This window comes from Molossus molossus, unplaced genomic scaffold (genome assembly GCF_014108415.1).
Source record: "Molossus molossus isolate mMolMol1 unplaced genomic scaffold, mMolMol1.p scaffold_m16_p_4, whole genome shotgun sequence".
In the NCBI taxonomy this organism is placed as follows: Eukaryota; Metazoa; Chordata; class Mammalia; order Chiroptera; family Molossidae; genus Molossus; species Molossus molossus.
The window spans coordinates 86,861,344-86,884,921 of NW_023425377.1; the positions used below are offsets into that span (position 1 = coordinate 86,861,344).

Sequence of the window (23,578 nt, forward strand, 5' to 3'; positions counted from 1 at the left end):
GCCTGGAGGGACCGAGTCCAAGTAAGTCTATGCTAGGGCCCTTTAAGGGGAGCTGCCTGGAGCTCCAGCAGCCGCAGCCTCCCTCTGCCTCAGTTCCCACTGGTTTTTCCAGCCAGAAGTTATAAGGACTTCTGTTTCTGGCACTGGAACCCTGCGCTGGGGGCCTTGAGTGAGATGGGGACCCTTCACTGCTCAGAGGAGACCTTCCCAGCTGAGGTGTCCCTTGTGACTTTTATCCACCACACGTGGGTGTGGGACCAGCCCATCCGCACCTCTGCCCCTCCTGCCAATCTTCATGTAGCTTCTTTAATTTCGTAGTTGTAGGACTTCTATTCAGCTTGGTATCAGGCGGTTCTGAATGATGTTTTTTCAGTAGTTTAGTTGTAATTTTGATGTGGTTCTGGGAGGAGGAAATAGGACATTTACCTACAGCGCCATCTTGACCAGAAGTCCTCTAAATTCAACTTTTATATGGTAGGAAATTAATAGACAATTAAACAAATTTAAAAAATTAAGCGTAGCCTTGTCCAGGTAGCTCACTTGGTTGGAGCATTTGTCCCATGCACTGAAAAGGTTTTGGGTTTGATCCCTGGTGGGGTGCGTATGAGAAGCAACCTGTCGGTCTTTCTTTCTCTCTCCTTCTTTTCTCTCTAAAATCAACAACAACAACAACAAAATCCTCGGATGAAGATTAAAAGTAATCAAGCATAATGTAGTAATTTAGATATATGAATGTAAATCTTTGACAAATATCTAAGGAAAGGCTGACTCTGAGGAGCTATCACGAGTAGTAAGGGATGGGTGGGGCAAATGCACAGCTGTTTTTTATATGCTTTATACAACCATTTAAACTTTTAAATGATATAATTAGGTTGATAATATTCAAATGAGGTACTTTTTAAGTTGGGCTTTGGAGCCAGACACATGACTTCAGACTGTGATGTTTGGTATTGATTTTACTTTGTTTATCAAGTTAGCCTATTATTTATTTAATGGGTGCTGACTGAGGACACAAGACTCCTGACACAATTGATTACTCACTACCAGCAAGCAGCACAAGCATCTCGGTGTGTGTCTCACTCCCCCCTTGTCCTCAAGTCTCACTGGAACCTTGCAACAGGTCCAGATGGATGTCATACATACTGTGGGTTGTGTCATGGCTCTACAACACTGAGTCTGGGGAATCCACTGCTTTTATAGCAAGTTACAAGCAAACCTTATCTTTGTCCTCGGAAACAACGTTGTCACAGCTCTCAAAATCAGCAGCTGCATTAACAACCCTGGGAAATGGCAAAGGTGAAAGAATAGTCAAGGCCTTGTGGTCTTGGTACACCTGCCCAGATGTCACCAAGCCTCCACAATTTACTAGTTGTGATTTGGAGCAAGTCTTTTTACTTGAGAAAGGTTTGTTTTTGTTTTCTAATTTAAAAATCAGCTGTATTGAAGTATAACTGAAGTATAATAAATTATAAATATTTCAAGTGCAAATTGATACATTTCAACATGTGTATTATACATTCATGAAATGACAAGTACAATCAAGATAGTGAATGTATGTATATATCACCCTCAAAAGTTTGCTCATGCCCCTTATAATCCCTGCTCCTCAAACTCTGACTTACTCCCCCATTTCAAAACGACCACAGATCTGCTTTATGTCACTATAGATTAGTTTTCGTGCCTGAAATAATATATGTAAAGCACCTAGCATAGGACCAGGCATATAATAGTCACTGAAGTTGTAATTTTATCTCTCTAAAAAGAAAACAAAAATTAAGCCAAACAAAAAAATGAAAACACAAAATCAAAAATTTTTAAAAACACACTTAAATACTGATATTTTCCCCAAATGAGCCTTGTATGGCCTCTTGCAAGTTATTGATCAATCTAGGCCTCAGTTTTATCACTTATAAAATAGGGATGGTAATATCCTCATTACATGGTAATGGAAGCACATCATAGCCAGTTGAATCTTACCTACTGCTTACGTTACTAATGCTAGTAATACATACTGATACCACCAACTTTACTAATTCTATTACAGAAGTGTTATTACATTAACAATCAAATCACAGGAAGAAATTTTACATCAAAACTGCTATGCACAATGACTTGTCATAAAGCAATTTCAATGTTTATTTAAGCTAATAATCACTCTTTCTTTGGCATTCAGTTGTGAAACGAATTAAAGTTTACTTGTACAACATGTGTTTATTTTTTGAACATTGACAGGCATTCATTTTTTAATAGAAAAAGCAAACTTATTTCAATAGATGCGTTTTAAGATACTGTTTACTCAAGAGAAATCAATTTATAAAGCAATAAAATGTGTGTGATAAGGAGAATTTTGCTTGTATGTGATTCTGTACATTTTTCTGAAGAGGTAAAGGGAGCATCAGCAATGCTGAGATTGCATTGGTGATGGGTTGATAAGCTTTATGATCATCTCTGCAATCAGATGATGACAAAACTCAAAATTAGAACAACTACTTCTAGTCTCTCTTCTTGTGTTCCAACAATCTAATCTCTGCGGAGGGTACTCTTTGTACAATCACTCATAATAAAACACAAATAACTCAAGTAAAAACCATGGGGAAATGCCTTATATTTTCTAAAGTTTTATTATATTTCTCTGATTTCTAATAGTGTATGAAATGTTTACTTGTTGTGTTATAAAAACATACAATTTAAGAAGTCGCATTAATTACAGAACCACTTTACATGAAAAATACCCCACTGCCTTTGCAAGCAGTGTACTTAAAGGTTAAGGGCAAGAATTGAGAGCAAGACTCCCAGGGTTGCAAATTCAGCTCTACTAGTTTCTGCTTTGTAATGTCAGGTGAGTTAACCTCTCAGTTTCCTCATATCTAAAATAGAGATAATATAGTTTGCCTGTCTTGCAATTTTTAGTTATATATATATATATATATATATATATATATATATATACACACACACACACTCACACACACACAGTATTTAAAATTGTGCCTCTACATAGTTAACACAATAGATGTATTAGCTATTATATTACAGATAATAGTTCAAAGATAAAAATAGAGAAGCAATCATCCTTATAACACTAAATTTAGAAATATTAGGAACTAATGGCAATACTTATTTTTATAAAGAGCATAAAATAGAGTGAGGAACATTTTTTAATACTTCAGTTAATGGTTGAGATAGATACCATACTCTATGCAATGCTTGCTCAAAAAATGGGCAATAACTCAATTTTAATGAGGTCACTTGTCATCTTTTTTTTTTTAAACATTTCTACTTCACTAAGACAAGACTTATTAGGACAAAATTAAAAATGCCATATCCTGTTTATGTCTCTTGTCCCAGAAAGAGAACTTAGTGTCCTTTCTTAACACAAGAAGATACTCATTTCCAAAGCAGTAGAATATGATTAATTGCCTTCTGATTTCGTTTTCTTTTGATGTGGTCAGGACAAATTACAATTTATATGTAATGTTTTGATGAAGAAATTGAATATCACACCCACCAAATTGACACATATTTTTCATTCATACACTGTTAAAGAAACAATTGTGTCCTGTCTTAAACAAAAAGAGTGTCAATAAACAAATGTTTTTCAGGATACGATTTATGACGAGTTTTAGTGTTTTTCTTTTCCAAATATTTTTTTCAAGCACTTTCTTTTATTTTTTTTAAAGAATTATGTAAGGTCTCTCATTTTATGCCAGAAAAATCACCAGGATATGAATTTGACATCACATGCATGGTGAGAGCCAGGCAAAGATTCTCAGAATGCTATTTACTTCCGTACAAAAGGTCACCGAGTTAATTCTCCAAGCCAACACTTGGAACTGGCTGGCCAGAGGGCTTTGGATGTCTGGAAAATTAATGTGCATACAGTCAAAATGTACTTGTGCACGCACCTCTAATAAACCCTTTCACAAGACAAAGAACATTGTGTCCAACTGATTTTACAATTGCCTTTTTAAGACAGAACTTTGCAAGTCTACAAGATCATACTTACAGGCTCAGTTAACCTAGTTAAGCCAAGAGAAATTGCTTTTGAAGCATGAACTGTATGAATTATTTTAGTGTGTTATGGACTCTGACTGAAATGAATTGTCAAATGATCCTCCTGGGACTCTTAAACATTTAGCAGCTTCACATGTCTATTCATTTATGTCTCTCAAAGTTCATTAGATCTCACCAAGAGTATTCACTGTAGAACACACACCGTTATAACTTGAAGTGCATGGGCTATATAAAAATGCTTTTGGAGAATGTGGTTACATTTACTAGAGCTGATGATTATTTTTTTTGTTAAAGCTTAAATAGTTTTTTATATGTGGTTTAATTCAGTCATCTTTATGCCCATCCTATATAATTTTGGGGAGGGATATGTAGGGAAGGCTGAGAATGTTAGAATGTACTAGTAATCTTTAATAACTAATATCTATTGAGTGTTTATTGTATGTCAAGCACTTTACATGTATTAAGTAATTTATTGCTCACATCTCTCCAGAGTGAATCTGTTATTTCATTTTAGAGATGTGAAAACTGGAACATAGTGAGGTGAAGTAATCTGCCTATGGTCACAAAGTTTAAGTAAACAACTCTGCCAAGGGTGCTCATTAATATACTCAATTTCATTGGGAATACTTTCAATAAAAGGGGCTGGCCAGAGAGTTCTCAGAAAAGAACTTGGTTTGAATAAACTTGGGTTTGTTTAGATCTGGGCCTATTTTTCTCAGGCCCAGGAACTACAAAGTCTTAGTTATCCCTGATGATATCATGGTAATAAACTTTTCCAATAAAAAACATATTCAAGAGTGATGAATGGTTTAGAATGCCAACATTCAAGTACTTTCTAGAAGGAGGAAAATGGTGTACACTGTCCAAGTTGCGTTGTGTGAAGCCAAATCAGAAGTTTGTTTGGTGAGCCTGGAATGATGTCACATGGGTTCTAGAGGGCCATTTCTTGACCCTGATAAGACCTAGTGACGTGCCCTAGTCCCACAGTGGGAAAACCCACACTAATACCTAGAAATTTCAAGTCCTCCACATTCAGAGGTTATTCTTCTACTGAATACTGATGGATGTTCATTGACAATCTTTTTAATACAGTTACAAAGATGACTGAGGGTTGTCACACAGGATTGTATCTCTGCACCTGGCCTTTCCATGTTCAGAACCCCAATTCCCGGGATATGTTTGCCTCCTCAACTATGCTGTCCATGTGATATTGGGGAAGTGTATCTTTGGGCATTTGGTATTAATTTTATAGAACTTACTCTCAAAGTTTTTTATTTCTGAGGGTCCTTCCTGGAAATACAGACTTCTCTTAGACATCCACAGCCCTCTTTAGAGGGGAAAAAAAAGATAAATAAACAAACAAATAAATAAATGTGATTGGATGTTTAAATATACTGCTTTTCTTCCCTTTCTCCATAAAATGGATTTCTATGTAAAGGTATAGGTGTTTCAGAGTAAATAACATACCCAAGTTGCAGCAAATTTTATTTGAATAGATGTTAGTCACCACCAATAGTAACACTGTTTTCCAATTTTACCCTGTACAATATGACATTAATATGATATCATAAGTTTCTTTTAAGAATAATTGCTTTGAATTCCTTTAGATTGACATTAACACTCTCCTGTCCAATGGATCTCAAGAATTTTCCAATGGATGTGCAAACATGCATAATGCAACTGGAGAGTTGTAAGTATGAACAACTTACATTTTCTGAATGCTTTGAAAATATAGCAGATAGAGTGTTTTTGTATGTATTCTCTACATAATTTGTTTTTGTAATTCTTTTTGTCAGACAAACACTAAATAAGCATGGTATCTTTCACCAGGTATTGAGAGTCATGATGTCTATCAACACATGCACTCTTTACCATGATAAAGAAAGAAATTGAGGACCTAGGAATAATAGTTGTTAAGCCTGAAAAACAGCTTTATGTCTCTGTTCAAATTGTCAATGATAAAGAGAAAATAATCATTAAAAACAAACTATCACTTTTCACTGAATACTTGCTATAGACCAAATATGATGCATGTATTATTTTTCATACAATGAAGGTATTGTTATTGCCATGTTTCTAGCTGTGAAATGGTCGTTTCAAGCAATTGAATTTTGTGCTCCAATTGGTGGAAGTTGTTACAACCAACCATTTGGCTCCAAAGTCTATGCCACTCTGAACCATTATGTGGCTCCTCAGCAGAGTTTACTCTGCTGGGTGTGTGATATATATTATCTTAGGGAAAAAGAAATTTCTCACACTTTATCAGAGATCCATCCAAGCTTGCAGATGTTTCTTTAAATGTATTCTTTTAAAGTGGATCCAAATGCATCACTGATTAATGTCAACACATAAAAATTTCAGGTCCTTTTGTTTCCTTGAACTTATTTATATAATCAACTCCAAATAAATTGGTTTGTATGTTTAATTTTAATGCATTTACAAAAAGTAAATAGTATTCAATATTTTTTCCTATGATACTATGTTATATCTGGGGAAAAAAAAAAAGTGTAATTTGATATATTCCTTGAGGAAAATTTAAAGGTGGATCTTCAGGCCTACAGGCCTCAGAAGCAAAGTTTGTAGTGAGGTGCAGCTGTCACTAGATGGCGTGCTTCCTTCATGGGGGAATGCGGCCATCCTTCTACTTTGAGTTCTCCTGAAGGAAATGGGAATAGCTATTTCTCTGATAATAACACCTTTCTTGTTAAATTTAAATGCATTACTTCAATAAGTAGTTTTTAAATAGTATTCATATCCATGGCTTAAGAACTAAATTAGATGAAAGGATAATAAAATAATCTAGTTTTAGTGGGGGGAGCTATTTAGCAATAAAAATGAGGAGGGATAACTAAAGACTCCCAGGAATGTAAAATTTTTAATCCATATTATGAAGGCATTTTAAGGACGTTCTGATTCTGTATGTTGGTTTCAAAATTAGGTGCATGGGAAGATATTGAGATAAAAATCATATGCAAAATAGTCTAAGACAAACTGGTACCCTAATTATTAAACCAGGGATGCTAGATATTATCCAATAGGCAGTGAGGAGCAGTCCAAGATTTAGGAGCAAGAACATGATTTGGTCAATATTATGCTCTTAAAGATTCTTTCAACCAAATAAACCAAGGTCATTTAAGAAGGTTTCATAAGGCAGTTCTATTTTTTAAATTTTGAGGTAACTCCATACTGTTTTCCATAGTGGCTGCACTAATCTGCATTTCCACCAACAGTGCACTAGGGTTTCCTTTTCTCCACATCCTCACCTTTGATAATAGAAATTTCTCTTAAACCAAAGAATTTATATGCATATTGACACAGACTAATTGACACAGACATTAGGTTGGGGAAAGCAGGAGGTGGGTGGGAGTGGGAAGGAGGGGGTAAATGGGGGGAAAGGGGGACATCTGTAATACTTTCAACAATAAAAAAAATGCATTTCTCTGATAATTAGTGATGTTGAGCAGTGATTTCACTTCTGGGTACATATCTGAAGAAACCCAAAACAACGGTTAGAAAGAATGTATGCACTCCTATGTTCATTGCAGAGTTATTTACAATAGATAAGATATGGAAACAATTCAAGTGCCCACCAGTAGATAAATGAATAAAAAATGTGGTGATACGTGTATACAATAAAATACTACTTGGCTATAAAAAGGAATGAAATCTTACCATTTGCAATAGCGTGGATGGACCTAGAGACTATTATGCTAAGTGAAATAAGTCAGTCAGAAAAAGGCAAACACCATATGATATTATTTATATGTGGAATCTTAAGAACAATATAAACAAATAAAAAAGAAACAGACTCGTAGATACAGCAAACAGACTGATGGTTGCCAGAGGGGAGGGGAGTTGAGGGACTGGGTGAAAAAAATGAAAGAATTGAGAAGTACAGATTGGTAGTTACAGAATAGTCATGCGGATATAAAATGCAGCATAGGGACTACAATCAATAATGTTGAAATAACTATGTATGGTGCCAACCAAGTAGTGGAAATATCAGGGAAGGGGAACATCTCGAAAAGCATATGATTTACTAACCACAATGCTGTACACCTGAAACTAATAGAAAATATTTAATGTAACCTGTCATTGGGGGGAAAAAAAAGTTTCATGGTACTCCAACCCAAAAGAATAAAAAAAAATAGGGACAAAGTAGAATGATGTGGAAGGTAGAAACATTAGAATTGGATACTGTAGGGGAGGCAAAATTTTATTTTTACCCTTTTAAACTTTTTTTATCTGGGCCTGAAAATTAGACATATAAGACAGGTTTACAGGAGAAAAGAACACAAACCTATTTAATATAAGTTTTATGTAACATGAGATCCCTGGTAAGGAAATGAAGACTTACAAACACAACAGAATTTTCACTGATACAACGCCTAAGGCAAGAGAAACAAGTAAAAAATGAACACATGGGACTACATCAAACTAAAAACCTTCTGCACAACACAAGAAACAATCATCAAAATGGAAAGGGAATCCACTATATGGGAGAGCATAATTGCTAATGATACATCAGATAAGGAGTTAATTTCCAAAATATATAGAGTACTCACACAACTCAACAAAAGGAAGACAAAGAACCCAATTAAAAAATGGGCAAAGGGCCTAAATGGACACCTCTCCAAACAGGACATACAAATGGCCAAGAGACATATGAAAAATATTCAACATCACTAAATATCAGAGAGATGTAAATTAAAACAACAACATTCTCACACCTGTCAGAATGGCTAGCATTAACAAATCATTAAACAAGTGCTGACAAGGGTGTGGAGAAAAGAGGACTCCAGTACATTGCTGGTGGGAATACAGACTGGTACAGCCACTATGAAAAACACTATAGTGTTACCTCAAAAATTAAAAATTGAACTTCCATTTGACCCAGTGATCCCACTTCTAGGAATATACTCTAAGAAACCTGAAACACCAATCAGAAAGAATATATGTACCCCTATGTTCATAGCAGCACTATTTACAATTGCTAAGATCTGGAAACAGCCCAAGTGTCCATCAATAGATGAGTGGATAAAAAAGCTGTGGTACATATACACAATGGAATACTATGCAGCTATAAGAAAGAAAAATCTCTTATCCTTTAAGACAACTTGGAGGGACCTGGAGAGTATTATCCTAAGCAAAACAAACCAATCAGAGAAAGAAAAATATCACATGATCTCACTCATTTGTGGAATATAGTGAAGAAAACAAACTGATGAGCAAAATAGACCCAGAGACATAGAAGTAGGGTACAGACTGGCAGACCTCAAAGGAAGGGGTCAAGGGGTTGGAAAGAAATAAACCACAGAACTTATATGCATGTATGTGTAACCATGGACATAGACAACAATGGTGGGGCTGGGGGCAGTGATTGGGAGGAGGGGGAAAAAGGAAAAACATCTGTAGCAAAAATAAATTAATTTAAAAAAACACACAATAAAATAGAAACTTGGTAAGTCCTAAATGTTTTCACACAAAGAGAAGCAGTTGTGGAAAAATAACTAAAGTAAACGGGAGGCTAAAAGAATATGAGTTATTTTTATAAGGTCTATATGTACACAGTTCTCTTGACTTTGATTCTTCATTGAAGAATCTCCGTTGAGTGCATGGGTCCGACACTCAACCACTGAGCCACACCAGCTGGTCAATGGTAACAAATATTAAAATGCACCAATATGTTGTCAACTAAACACTTTTTAAAAACAACATGCAAAAACGTTGGGGAAAAATTCAAATCAGAGAAATATTTTTTAAAAATCCAGGATAATAATTTTAATATTAGAAAAAAATAAAATACAGGAAAAAAATTATAAGACAAACACTTGAGTAACATGCTGGTAAAGAAATAATACATAAAATAAGGTATACTAATTATGAGAATGTCTTCCATATACTTCCAAATATATAAAACAAAAGCAGGCAGAACTATGATTTAAAAAATAGGTAAAGCAATAATCAGGTACAAATATTTGAACAGAACAATTAATTAGGATGTAGATAGAGAGAAATTTCATAATTTCAATTGTTTGTAGCAAACAAGAACATTTACAAAGATTACGTAGTAAGCCATAAGAGACGCTTCAATAAATTCTAAGAATCAACTCATGATAGAACGTGATCTCTGACTAAAATGCAATGTAATCAATAACAATATAAAATTCCTATAAATTACTAGATATTAACATAAATTATTACACATGACCATACAGTAATGTGTGTAAAGTAATACCATATACTAAATGACTGTTTAAAGAAGAAATAAAGAAAAACTGGGTACTAAATGACAGTGAAAGTACTAAGTATCAAAAATTTTGACACACTGCTAAAGCAGCTTTGTATGCTAAAAATGTATTGAGCTAGGCATTCCATTCAAGAAGACCAAAAAGGACTAACATAAGGTGAGCAGAAGCAGGGTGGAGGGGCGTCAATGGGGGGAAAAAGCTGGTACTTCAACTAGTCTAAGAAGCTAGACACACCTTGAGAGAAACTCTTTAAGGAAAAAAAAATTAGGTTGTACATAAAAAATACAAATGAAGAGATGGAAATAATGGTAGATATGTTAGATTAAAAATTTGGAGCAACTCCGTCTTCCAATCATACCCACTGATCTGGAATAAGAAAAGAACCTCAGGCAAAAACATTATTTGATTAAGAAAATAAAAACAAATGCATCTAAATAGCTAAATTCATCATAAATTAATGAAAAATTCCAAGATCTGAGACAATAATGAAAAACAAAAAAACAAAGAAATTAGGAACTTTTTCAGTAATTTGCATAAGAATTGAGCATAAAGAGCTCAGTTGCTTAGAGCATCATCCTCACACACCAAGGTTGTGGGTTTGGTTCCAGGTCAGGGTATATATAAGAGTCAACCAATGAATGCATAAGTAAGTGGAAAGACAAATTGATGTCTCTCTCTCTCTTACCCCTCCTCTCTCTCTAAAATGAAAAAGCAAATAAATAAAAATAAAAAGATGAATCTCCCAAGATTTCTCTCAATCATGAGAATTGAATACTGCTTTATTTACATGAATTAGAAGAGAACAAATGATTCATGGGAAAAGTAGTGCAGAAATTGTGCTGTGTTTCTAGTGAAAATACATATTTAATTAGAAATTTAGTTTAGATCATGGGACGTTTGGGAATAGAGCTTAAATTAGGAATGGTTGTGTAAATATAGAGGAATAAAGTTAGAAATATTGCTTGGAGAAATGAAAGTAAGTGAGATTTCTGAAGATAATGTTTAAAATGAAGACAAAAGAAAGCAAAAAACAGCATCACTGAGTTTAAGGAAATTGGGGAACAGAAAGAAAAAGACAAAGACAATAAAAAACGCTTTGTAACATTTAACAATATGAATAATCTAGTTTACTCATGGATATAGAGTCATATAGCATTTGTCCTGAACTTCAAAAAGATTAGAAAACTAAATTACTTTCTTGTAATATTTAAGAATAAGTATATATTTATTAACTTCAATTCAAGTGGTATTAAGCACAATGACTTATTCTGCTGCCATTTAAAAACAAAATGAGGCCGGACATACCGCAGGAGCTAGGAGAGGCCATGGACTACGTTCGGAGCTGCCTTTGAGTTCACTTAGACACAATGAGCAAAGCTCACCCTCCCGAGTTAAAAAAAAATTTATGGACAAGAAGTTGTCATTGAAATTAAATGGTGGCAGACATGTCCAAGGAATATTGCGGGGATTTGATTCCTTTATAAATCTTGGGATAGATGAATGTGTGGAGATGGCAACTAGTGGCCAACAGAACAACATTGGAATGGTGATGATAAGAGGAAATAGCATCGTCATGTGAGAAGCCTTGGAACGAGTGTGAAGAACGGCTGTGTTCACCAGAGAAATCAGCTGCTTCCACATGTCCCCTCTCCACAGCACCTGTTCTACGACAATATAAAAATTGAATTGTGTCCATTTTTCACATTGACTTTTTGTTAAATAAACTTTTGTGTTGGTCAAAAAATAAATAAAATAAACAACAAAATGAAATAACCACAGTAAAACTGAAACTTAGATTAAACCAGGAAGCTAAATCTTATCACCAAGGATTCCACTGAAGCCAAACGAAAGAATGTAACCCCATTTATATATTCCAATTTCAGACATTTTCCTTATCAAATCTAAAGACCTGCCCTATAATGTGCTTTATCCTCAAATCTCAACAAAGTTTATCTGACCATTTTTATAAAAGTTAGAGGTTCAACGTACCATTTATTCCTCTGGCTAGAGCAGTCTTCATTCAGCCTTGCAAAAGAATTCTGGAATAAATGCAACGAATGCTTGCTTTTAGGTGTACAGAAATCGTCTTAGTTTCATGTATTTGTCTTTCCTTATAATACTTATATTTTACTCTCAAGTTCAGCCAGAAAATACAGGCCAATTACCATGACAACTTGCATCCTCAAAATTCACATCACCTAATAAAATATCAATAAAAATGTTAATTCACATATGCTACAGAGAGAGAATTCTGCAGTGAAGCCATACTTTTTATAAAATGCTGTATTTAATTTTTAAAAACAGTATGTAATGTTCATGTGCAGCCGTTGTTAGTAATATGTAAAATTGAGTGACATGTCTAGTGAAGATTAAGTTAAATATTAAAGTGATCAGTAACCTTCATTCTCAGGAGTAGGTTGTTATTAGTTTATTCAAGTTCAGGATCCATTGCATGACTTTGTTTTTCTAAATTGGCTGAATAAAATAAAACAGAAGGCTGTCTTTTCAAACGACAAGTTTTGATTAATATCAGTTTTATTTATAAATGCATCTTGTTTGGTTGTTTCATAAGTAGGTAATCTCTGAGGGAAGAAAACAATTATATTATGACTTATACCATGCCCCCAAGGAGTTTACAATGAAAATCAGTGTGCAGGAAGAGAGTTAAGAAAGAAAAACTAAAGATTTATTTTTTAGCCTTTACTTTGTATAGTAAAGTAAATTTCTAAATGAGCAATTTTTTTCTCCAGGTGATAAAAAGATATAAAAGATATTTTTAATCATAGAAGAAAATTGTATAATTTTTAGAATAATAATAAAACTTTGTTGTTTATTAAAGATAAATATGACAGGATATACACAAATTATTACTATATTCATAAACGGTCTAATTATATATTTCATATCCAAACAGGAATGTAGGTAACAAAAGACGTAAACATCACCAGTGTGAGAAAGTTAAAGAAAATTTAATTATTCAGGTTGAAAAAGACAATATAAGGAAACAATTTGGTGCAGAAAGGACTTTTTCCACAAAGAATAGGCTAAATCTCTAAATACAGAAAAAATATTTTTAATGGTCAATTTGAAGAAGAAAGTTCTGACAACAATTTAAAAAGTTTTTCAAAATATGCTTTGTTGGGGTTTGGATAAAAATATCTAAAGATAGATGAGGAGTTTTTGCTTTTTACGTTTCCAGATTCATTTCAAAACCATATCTGATTTGACTCAGACTGGTTATTCTGGAATTTAAGTTAACATTAGTAAAGGCAAAACGTAGAGTTAGCAATAATTATTTCCTAGTCATCTCTACTATTATTCAAGCTCCTCATAATTTAAACAGTGAAGATATTACTCAAAATAATACTATGCCTTTTGCTTGGCTAGTCAGGGATACAGACAGTTCTCATTTTCTGAGTATGTATTACTTCAGTCTCTGCAGTTATAATGTTGATTAGAAAGCAAATTTTCCCAAGAGAAAAATATTCACTAATAAACTACTTATAAAATTAGTCCCCACTTAAACACTCACTATTATATCCTACTTAACACCATGACTATTTTCTCCTAATTTGTCCACATCTTTGTAGGCTGAATCTTTGCTGATTATCAAATATTCTAATTATATAACAATATAGTAAAAACACGGTGTAGTTACACGTCTTATAAAAAGATGATGTCATATAGTTTTATGTTCATTATACATAGTACCTGATTTAATCATAACTACAACTTAATGAGACAGGTCTTATTTCAGCAAACTATGTGCTCCATTGCTACTCCCTAAGTAGAATACAAAACTCAGGAAAATGCATTATAACCTTAAATTCTTCACTAAGAAACTACAAAGACTATGTAAATTCATTAATTTTTCAGAGACTCAATTTTCTCTTTTGCAAGATAAGTGAGCTACATTAGATGACAACAAAAGTTCCTCAAACACTAGGATTCAATAAATTCTAAATATACAAGACCACAAATCTGACATGTAAAATTAAAAAAAACATAGCATCTAGAAACCATGGTGTATTTACAAAAAGAGTCCAGAGGAAATAAGGAAAAAAGTAAGTAATAAAGTTTGGAAACAATAACTTTTTTTCTTAAGGCACAAAAGAGCATGATTAAAGAGTTTACACTGATAAATTGGTAAGATGGACTTTATTTTCTTAATTTATTCTTTTTATCTGTATATATATATATATATATATATACTTTTTTTTTTTTTTCTTTTTAATTCTCACCTGAGGACATTTTTTCATTTTTTTTGTTCAGATAGAGTGGGAGGGAGAGAGAGGAAGAGAGAGAGAGAGAAACATCGACGTGAAAGGGACACATCGAGTGGCTGCCTTCCGCACGCACGACCCAACCAGTGCCGGGGACAAACTGCAACTGAGGTATGTGCCCTTAGTGGGAACTGAACCCGGGTCTCTCTAGACCACAGGCCAACACTCTAACCGCTGAGCCAAACCAGCCAGGGCTAGCTATTCTTTTTATTTTATCCTCACCTGAGGACATTTTTCTATTTTTGTTCAGATAGAGGGAGAGGGAGAGAGAGAAATATTGATGTGAAAGGGACACATTAAGTGGCTGCCTCCCGCATGACCCCAACCAGGGCCAGGAAAGAATTGCAACCGAGTTATGTGTCCTTGACCAGAATCAAACCCACAACTCATTGGTCCAAGGGCCAACGCTCTAACCACTGAGCCAAACTGGCCAGGGCAAGATAGACTTTAAAAGTATTTTAATACAACATGGAGGTCAAAATTCGGTAATCATGAATAGTGAAGACAATGGCCACAAATGCAAAATTTATACCTTTTCCTCTGGGGCAATTCTAGTCATAGATTCCTCCAAATGGACTCTTGTTTGTGTGCTATGTATCCTGCTCACATTCCAGGAGGGTTTTTTTTAAAATATGTTTTCATTGATTTTTTAGAGAGTGAGGAAAGGAGAGGGAGATGGAAACATTGATGTGAGAGAGAAACATGGATGGGCTGCCTCCTACACACCCCCTACTTGGGATTGAGCCTGCAACCTGGGCATGTGTCCTGACCAGGAATCACACCAGGCCCTCTCAGTCAATAGGGGGATGACCTCAGTCCACTGAGCCACACACTGGCCTCCAGGAGGTTTTAAAGTCTTCAAGTTATTTATAGAAGGCCTAGTCAAAGTTTTCAGGATCTCAGAAGTCTCAAGTGACCTACTTCTTCACAATATACCCACCTGTAGTCACTGGTTCCAAGCAATTTGTTGATTTCTCTGAGTCTAAATCAGGGTAGAAGGAAAACTCCAGACTCAGATCTGGAAAAAGGAAAGACGGAAAAAAAAAAAAAAACCTATGAAAGTGTTAGCAGTTGGCAATAGTGAGGAGGAGTTATACCATTTTCAGCGTCCAGGCCTACTAGAGAACTATTGATTTAAAATGATAATTATAGCCCTCGCTGGTTTGGCTCAGCAGTTAGAGTGTTGGCCTGTAGTCCAGAGAGACCCTGGTTCAGTTCCCGCTAAGGGCATGTACCTCAGTTGCAGTTTGTCCCCAGCCCTATTTGGGTCGTGCAGGAGGTAGCCACTCGATGTGTCCCTTTCACGTTGATGTTTCTCTCTCTTCCTCTCTCTCCCTCCTACTCTATCTGAACAAAAAAATAGAAAGGTGTCCTTGGATGAGGATAAAAAATAAAATAAAATAATAAAATGATAATTATAATGAATCTATAAATGGGAGGACTTTCTGCATTATGCCCTTAACATGTTAATCTGATGCAAACACACTATCAATAGAAGTTACAAATATTTTCTAGAAATAGTGACTTCTGTTTTCTAAGTCATTAGTAATTTCATACCTTTTCCAAACATTGCTATTTTGGAACTGATGGACCGTATCTGTGAGTAGTCTGGACACAAACAATGGTAAAAGTAGATGTAGTTCACATTGTCATTGGTGATCAGACCTTCTTCCTCAGTCTTGTTACAATCACTGTTTCTGTCATTGCTATTAAAAAATTAGTCATGATATATCCTTTGAATGCAAAAACTTTCTGTTCTAGAGTTAGTTTTTTACTTTTATCTAAAATAATCGGCATTTAGTTAGTAAGTTGTGAATTAGAACACTCAAAAATATCCCGATAGTGGGAATTAAAACACAGCTGAGTTATTTAACAAATATTAATTTTGTAAATAACATAGGAATAATTCAAACTGAGTTGTCTTCTCTTGAACATTTTAATGAGTGTATTGAAGTGATGGACATTTTATAATATTTCACCTTGAAGAGAAATTTATAATGTAATTCTCTGGTATTTACTCAGTCATGTTAAAATTTCTGCTATTTAATAACAATGATCTTCAAATGCTTCTGGGAATAAGAATCTAAACTGGGTCTTCTTGCTAATATTATGTAAGACTTCCTTTCCAGAGGATTGAACGTAGTTTTGGTTCTTGTAAAGGATTAGTTACACTAAAATATCAGGCATCAAAAAACCCTGAGATCAGTCAAAAGATTATTATAATGCCTTCCTATTCTCTACTCAAAACATTACACGACTTTAAGATATCGCCAAATTGATGTTGGCTCATAGACTCTGTTATCGTTTAGGTCTATGAAATAAATTATTTCACAAATGTGAACAGATCTGAATCTCCAGCCTTCTGATAGCTAGACAGTATTTTTCCACAAGTCTGAGTTTATTTCAAAGAGGTACTCAGACAAGCCCTCTTATAACCTCTCCTAGGGCAGAAATCCATCCACTCCTCATTAAAATGAGCTCATATCAGATCATCTTCTGATTTTAGTTGCGATTTCTCATAAGAACTTTAAAACACTGGATGTCCAATGTATGTTAATTTTCTGCAGTTTTGAGAAAGGTGAAAAAATTTTCCAGTGTAATTGTCATTTAAGAAGCGCAGTTAAATCACAAATTATATTTTTACCATTATCCTAAGAGAAAGAGGGAGAAAGATTCAATCAGTGGTCTATACTAAAGTGTTTTAGAAGTCTTCAAAGACAAGTGAATCCAAAGTACTAGCAGAATAATGGTTATGGGTTAGTTACAGAGATTTAGAGAAAGTGTAATCCCTAGGAAGATAATTTAGCAGGTCTATAACTGAAACCACATATAACAACCTGGATTATGGTAAGATTATTCACATTAAATATACAAATTATGAATAAAAAAGTTTTAATGAAATACATTTTGACATAGCAGTTGTTTCTTGTCAGGTCAATAAAATTTACTTTAGTAATATTTCTTCTGGCAATAATCAGCAGGCATGTGCCAAGTTTGAACATTTTCTTCTTTTTGTTTTTAAAATTCCAGCTGCTAGTCGAAAACATAAGCATTTGCAAGCTGGGTCAAACCCAGGAACCTCTGTGTCTTTCTCTCCCTCTCTTTCTCTTTCAATAGAGGAAACTGGATCAAATATGATTCTAGTTCATTTTTAAAACTAAATGTGAATCTATAATTTATTAATAAATCTCAAAACTCAGTTTAAACAATTTCTGAGCTCACATTCTTCCTTTGAATGAGTATTTATTTTATAGTATACTACTCATGGTATAAAGTACTTAACAATAACCTCATTATTTTTTTTTTCTTTTGTAGTTTTCTAAGCTGTCTTTTAAATGACCAAAGATCATTTGATTTTATAAAGTGATAATGTAATATATTTGAATTATGTCTTCTTAAATCAGCATGTTTGTACTAGAAAATTTAAACACTAGAAACTGAAAAATAAAAACATATGTTAGCCTCAACTCAAAATCCTCTTCACTGCTATTCACTTTCGTTTGCTTAATGAGCCCTTTTCTTTTATCTGCTGTGTGTGTACACACACACACACTATATATATACACACACATATGTATGATTATATAAATAAAATATTTCAAACATAAAAGTACAGATAATTTAAAAATAATTTTTTACAAAACATACTAACATTGCCATTTTGCTTCAGATTTAACGGTTTCTTTTCTAATCTGACATGTAAAATCATATTCCATTCTATCTTTACCTCCCTGAGATTGAGCCTTCATTGTTCTGCATACTTAGTGACCATTACTCTTTCTTTGTTCTGTTTTCTGTTTAAATGCTCTCTGATTTTATGAGATTATCTTTTCATTTTTATGTATTTGCCTTATTTTGTATATGTCCTCAATATTTTAACTTTATGACACTTTTCATAATACGAGGGTTGTAAATATAAGAGTGTAAGTAATAAAATCTTTTTTTAAATTAATTATGCCTCCCATATACAAAAAATACAGAAATATGTATTTAACCCAGGAATTTTATAGCACAGGTGTGCTTACATTTTAAATACAAGTAGATTGTATTTTTGTGTAACTCATTTTCTAAGTGTATAGAAAATGTTTCCATTATCAATTATTAAAAGTGTTTTCATATTAATTTAAAATGTCATTTTTACCTTAAATTTCCATATATGGGTCTGATTCTGGACACTGTTCTGCACCATCTCATTGGTACAGAGACTCCATAAACACTATAACTTTATTTGTATATTTTGTCCTCTGTTAGGGAGGTCTACTTCTTGACTTTTTTCTTGAATTTATTATGGTGACATTGGTTAACAAAATTATATGGATCTTAAATGTACAATTCTATAATACATTATCTGTTTATTGTATTATGTGTTCATCACCCTAAGTCAAGTCTCCTTCCATCACCCTTATACCCACTTCTTGCTTTTTGACTTTTTACTTTTCAAAACTGCCATTGTCCTGCATATACTTTTATACTTTGGGTTAATTTCAGTTGAAAATTGCATTAGAATTTTTATTTAAATTGCATTGAAACTGTAGATCAATAATGGAAAAAGAATATTTTCACAGTAATGAGTCTGACCACAGCATGTCTCTATCTTTATTGCAATCTTTTCTCTTCTGATAATGATTATTTAATTTTTACATTTTTAATTTTCATACTATCAGTTGACCCTGCTGTGTAGGCTATACATTTTTTTCATCAAGAAAATAATCTCTATATAGTTGAAATTGCTAAAATACTTGATAATTTTAGAGTTTGGTTTTACCTTTTTGTTGAAATAGGTAACTTATTTCAGCCATATATTTTTACCGATATTGTCTTTGTCTTGAATGAGAGTAACTTTTAGCAACAAATATGTTTTTTGGACAAAAGTCAATCAAAATACTTGCTTCTTTTTAAGAATCTTTTTAAAATTATTTGCCTAATTTAGATGCAGGACAATATGCATTTCACTTCAGTATAAGTTATCTAATTCAAAACAAGCTGCCCATCAATATAATCTTCCCTTAAGGTAAAGTATTCCAAAGCACAGTTCTTAAATTTAAAAAATAAATGCATTATTTGAGACCTTATTGTTTCTTCTTTTCTATAGTAGGAATTAATCTCAATGTGCTCCTATTTAGAAACTTTATTTTTATAAATCCTATTTGCTAAAAAGCTTTAGAATCTAAAATTTTAGTACTCTATTTATAAAATAATTTTGATTAAATATTTTCAACCCATTTTGAACAGTGCAACCAAAATTTAGAGAACCAATGTACCAAAAGTTCAATACTATTGCAGAATATATAAGTTGCTTTACAAATAGTTTTTTAGATAGTCGAGCTTTTTAAAAAAATTAACTAATGGCAAGCAGTAGAGAAAATATGTTGTGCCATTATGATATATAATTTTAATTTAACATTGGCTCTGTCACACACAAAAATTATAGTTTAGTTACTCTGTCTTTTTATTAAAAAACTTGTAAATTTTAAAAGCTACTACTTCTTTTTCATTGATAAAATTTAGCAGAGTTTATGACTAAAATAAATCATGCATATCACAACTAATCTCAAGAATACTACAGGTCCATAGATTTCTTAATTTACAAGGAACATTGTTTTTACAACAATGATGAGTTCCAACAAATATTTTATTCAGCTCTATCACAAACAAGTGACATTTATTTTCAATGTTAAACTTTTTAAATGAAATTAAGAGAGACTTCACAATAGGATTGACAAAATAGTCAGGTATTTTATCTCCAACATATGTAATTCCAAAAACATTACTTGGATTACAGAGTTGGATTTAAAAATTAAGCTCATTTAAAATTAACTTAATGAATTTTCTCTAGGAAGCAGGAAATGAGACTGAAACAAAAGCTAACATCATTTAATGTTTGCAAATTTTCTGTTATGCACTTTGCCAAGAAAACTTGATATCAAAAAGTGACATTGATTCAGGAAAATATCATTTGCTCTAAATAAAAATTTGTTTTTCATAGAGTGATATGTAAATGCTGCCCCTGCAAATGCACATATGAAATGCTCATCTTTGGGCACTACTTTCTAAAGGACTGTAAATTCTGCAGTAGATGCTGATGTATTTTCAGTCATTTTTGTATTGTGACTTTTATGTTAACCATGCTGTCCCTATAGCCCCTTTTCCTGAATGTTAAATGTAAATCACATTTTATTCAAGCTGAACTTTCACTATCAACTTTCTTGGTAAATGTCAATTCGGTGCTTCATTTTTAAATAAATATGAACTTTTATTTCCTTTAGCCCATTGCTGCCAGAAGGGTTTGTTACAAAATAGAGTGTTACCAATCATAGAATTAATATGTTTGTAGGTTTCAAAACATTTAGATTGCTTTCTATAGGATCCACAGCGGCACTGCTCAGTTTTCACTTATAACATACTGTTCCATGACACGTGGACACTCCGGGACACTTCACAGATGTCCCAAATTTGCTCATCAAGTGGCCAGCAAAGGGAAGAAAGTTGAAAACGTCTGCCACTACTCAGATCAGGAGTTGGCTGCCCTTAAAATAGTGTTAGTTTCTGTTACTTAAAAAGGTCTGATAACAATAGATGGACCATTGCTAATGTTCGCTGTTTTACAGATTTAGCCTAATATGTAAACGTTAAAATAGTCTTAGACTCCCTTATACCATGGGAGAATCTCGAAGTAAAATTGAAGATCTACCAAACCAATAATGATTGATGTTTTATTTTATTTTCAATTTATCTTTATTGTTGAAAGTATAACAGATATCCCTTCTTTCCACCTCTTCTACCCTGCTCCTCCCTCCCCCAGGCCTTCACCACACTATTGTCTGCATTTTAAAACAATGGTTAACAATAATATTTCATCTAAAAATAAAAATTAAAAACTAGAACACATGATCTCACTTATATATGGAATATAATGAACATTACAGTCTGAGGAATACGGTAGACCCAGAAAAATGAAAGTAGGGCACAGACTGACATCCTTCAGAAGAGGGGGTGGGGGGAGTGGGAAGAGATAAACCACAGAACCTATATGCATGTATGCATAACCAATGGACATGGACAACAAAGCCGGGGACGGGGCGGGGGTGGAGTGGGAAGGGGGGTGCCAATGGGGTAAAAAAGGAGAAACATCTGTAACAAAAAAACAAAAAACAAAAACTAGAACAAGTGCTAAATCAGAGAGAACATGAGAAAAGAAGGAGTAATCTAGGGTTTTCTTGGCAAACCAAGATGTATGACTAGCCTTCTTATAACCAAATTAATTATTGACTAGGAGAAAGGAAGAAAAAGAGAAATCCTTAAAGAATGAACATTTTCTCTTAAGACTACGCTCCCAGAAAGACACTGTCATCTTTCACTGGTCAAGTTGAATTGCTCTCTCTCGAGTCCAGCCTAATCAGATGGACTGAAGGTGTCATATGTAGACACATTTTCAAAGAGTTGAAAACAAATGCTCCTTTATTTTTCACATCTAAAAATGGTAAATATTTATTTTAACACTGCCACATTTGAATAATTGTTATATCCCTTTGCAAGGCTTTGTCTGATTCTCCCTCTGCTCCCACCCTTCAGGGTAGTTCAGGGCCCTTTCCTGCCCTCTCAGAGACCTGCTTGTTTCTGTAAGACGCCATCGCCTGTCAGTTGATCTGTTTTATCGTCAGCTACCACTAGACTATGAGCCTCTTGCCTGGAGCCAGGTCATTTTGTGGTTCCCACACCTTACGAATGTACTTACATGGATTGGCACTCAGTAATTATTTGTTACACTAAAGAATTAGGAAAATTAATGCCAAGGCCACATTTCAATAATAGGATTATTTGGTTGAAATATTTGAATGTCTTTATTGATGAGATTTCGTTTGTTAAGTAGACACATTTTTTAGAGCAGTTTTAGTTTCACAGCAAAATTAATAAAAAAACACAGGTTTTTCCATTTGCATCGCTGCTCCCCCACACATGCACACTCATTATCAATACCCCATGCTGTTTATTATAATCCGCAAGCCTATATTAGAGTTCACTCTTGGTGGTGTACATTCTCTGAGTTTTGACACATGTATAATGTGTATCCCTTATAGTATCATACAAATAGTTTCATTGCCCTAAATGTCCATTGTGTTCTGCCTATTCTTTCTTTCCCACAAGCCTCTAATAACCATAGATTTTTTTGTTTTACTGCCTCCATAGCTTTGCCTTTTTTATTATGTGATGTAGTTGCAGTCGGTATGTAGCCTTGTCAGATGGGTATCTTCCACTTAGTAATATGCATGTAAGTTTCCTCCATGTCTTTACACGGATTGCTAGTTCATTTCTTTTCAGCACTGAATAATATTCTACTGTCTGGATATATCAGTTTATTTATTCATTAACCTCCTGAAGGGTGTCTGTGTTGCTTCCAAGTTCTGGCAATTATGCATAAAGCTGTTATAAATTTGTGTGGACATGTTTTAAATTCATTTGGGTGAATACTAAAGCATGATTACTGGTAAGTGTATGATTATTGTTAGAAAGCACCAGACTGTTTTCCAAAGTGACTGTACCATTTTTTTATTCACTTCAGCAATGAAAGAGTTGTTTTGCTCCGTGATCTTATCAGTATTTGGTGTTGTCATTGTTCTGTATTTTGGCCATATCAATAGGTGTGTAGTGGTATCTTGTTTTCATTTGCAATTCCCTAGTCACAGGTAAGAATGTTCTAAATGATTATAAACTCTATTTTCTGATGCCTTAGAGACAATCTCCTCTCCCATATTTTAGGTTTAATTCTAGTTTAAAATAACTATTTTCTTATCTACTGAAGTGAGGGAGAAGTGAGAAACTGGAAATCTGCATGCTTTTCTCAGAGGGCCAGAAAGATTCCAAGGATAAATGACAATTATTTTTTTCAAATATTACAAACTTCTACAGTGTATTAATTGCGTATCTATTTAACCCATTTTTGGTGCTTCAGATTATGATTATTTAAATAAATATGTCAGGAATGTATTTTTTATGATGTTTGCATGCAAAAAAAAGTACATATTTTTAAAG

At 33.7% G+C, this 23,578-nt stretch overlaps 2 protein-coding genes across 3 annotated transcripts in view; both read left to right on the forward strand.

Annotated features, from left to right (window-relative positions):
* GLRA3 (glycine receptor alpha 3) overlaps window positions 1-23,578 on the forward strand; it is a 148,950-nt gene that overhangs the window by 76,991 nt on the left and 48,381 nt on the right. For both annotated transcript variants that reach the window (XM_036240971.1, XM_036240972.1), the window contains exon 5: window positions 5,622-5,704. In XM_036240971.1, the coding sequence (XP_036096864.1) occupies window positions 5,622-5,704 (83 nt within the window). The remainder of the gene's footprint in view (window positions 1-5,621; window positions 5,705-23,578) is intronic.
* LOC118615768 (small nuclear ribonucleoprotein G-like) lies at window positions 11,667-11,844 on the forward strand. The gene has a single exon (XM_036240973.1). It carries the CDS (start codon window positions 11,671-11,673, stop codon window positions 11,842-11,844), a length of 174 nt encoding a protein of 57 aa, XP_036096866.1. The 5' UTR covers window positions 11,667-11,670.

Excerpts from the sequence above, each read along its gene's own strand:
- LOC118615768 (XM_036240973.1), top strand. The coding sequence starts at position 11,671 with ATGGACAAGAAGTTGTCATTGAAATTAAATGGTGGCAGACATGTCCAA.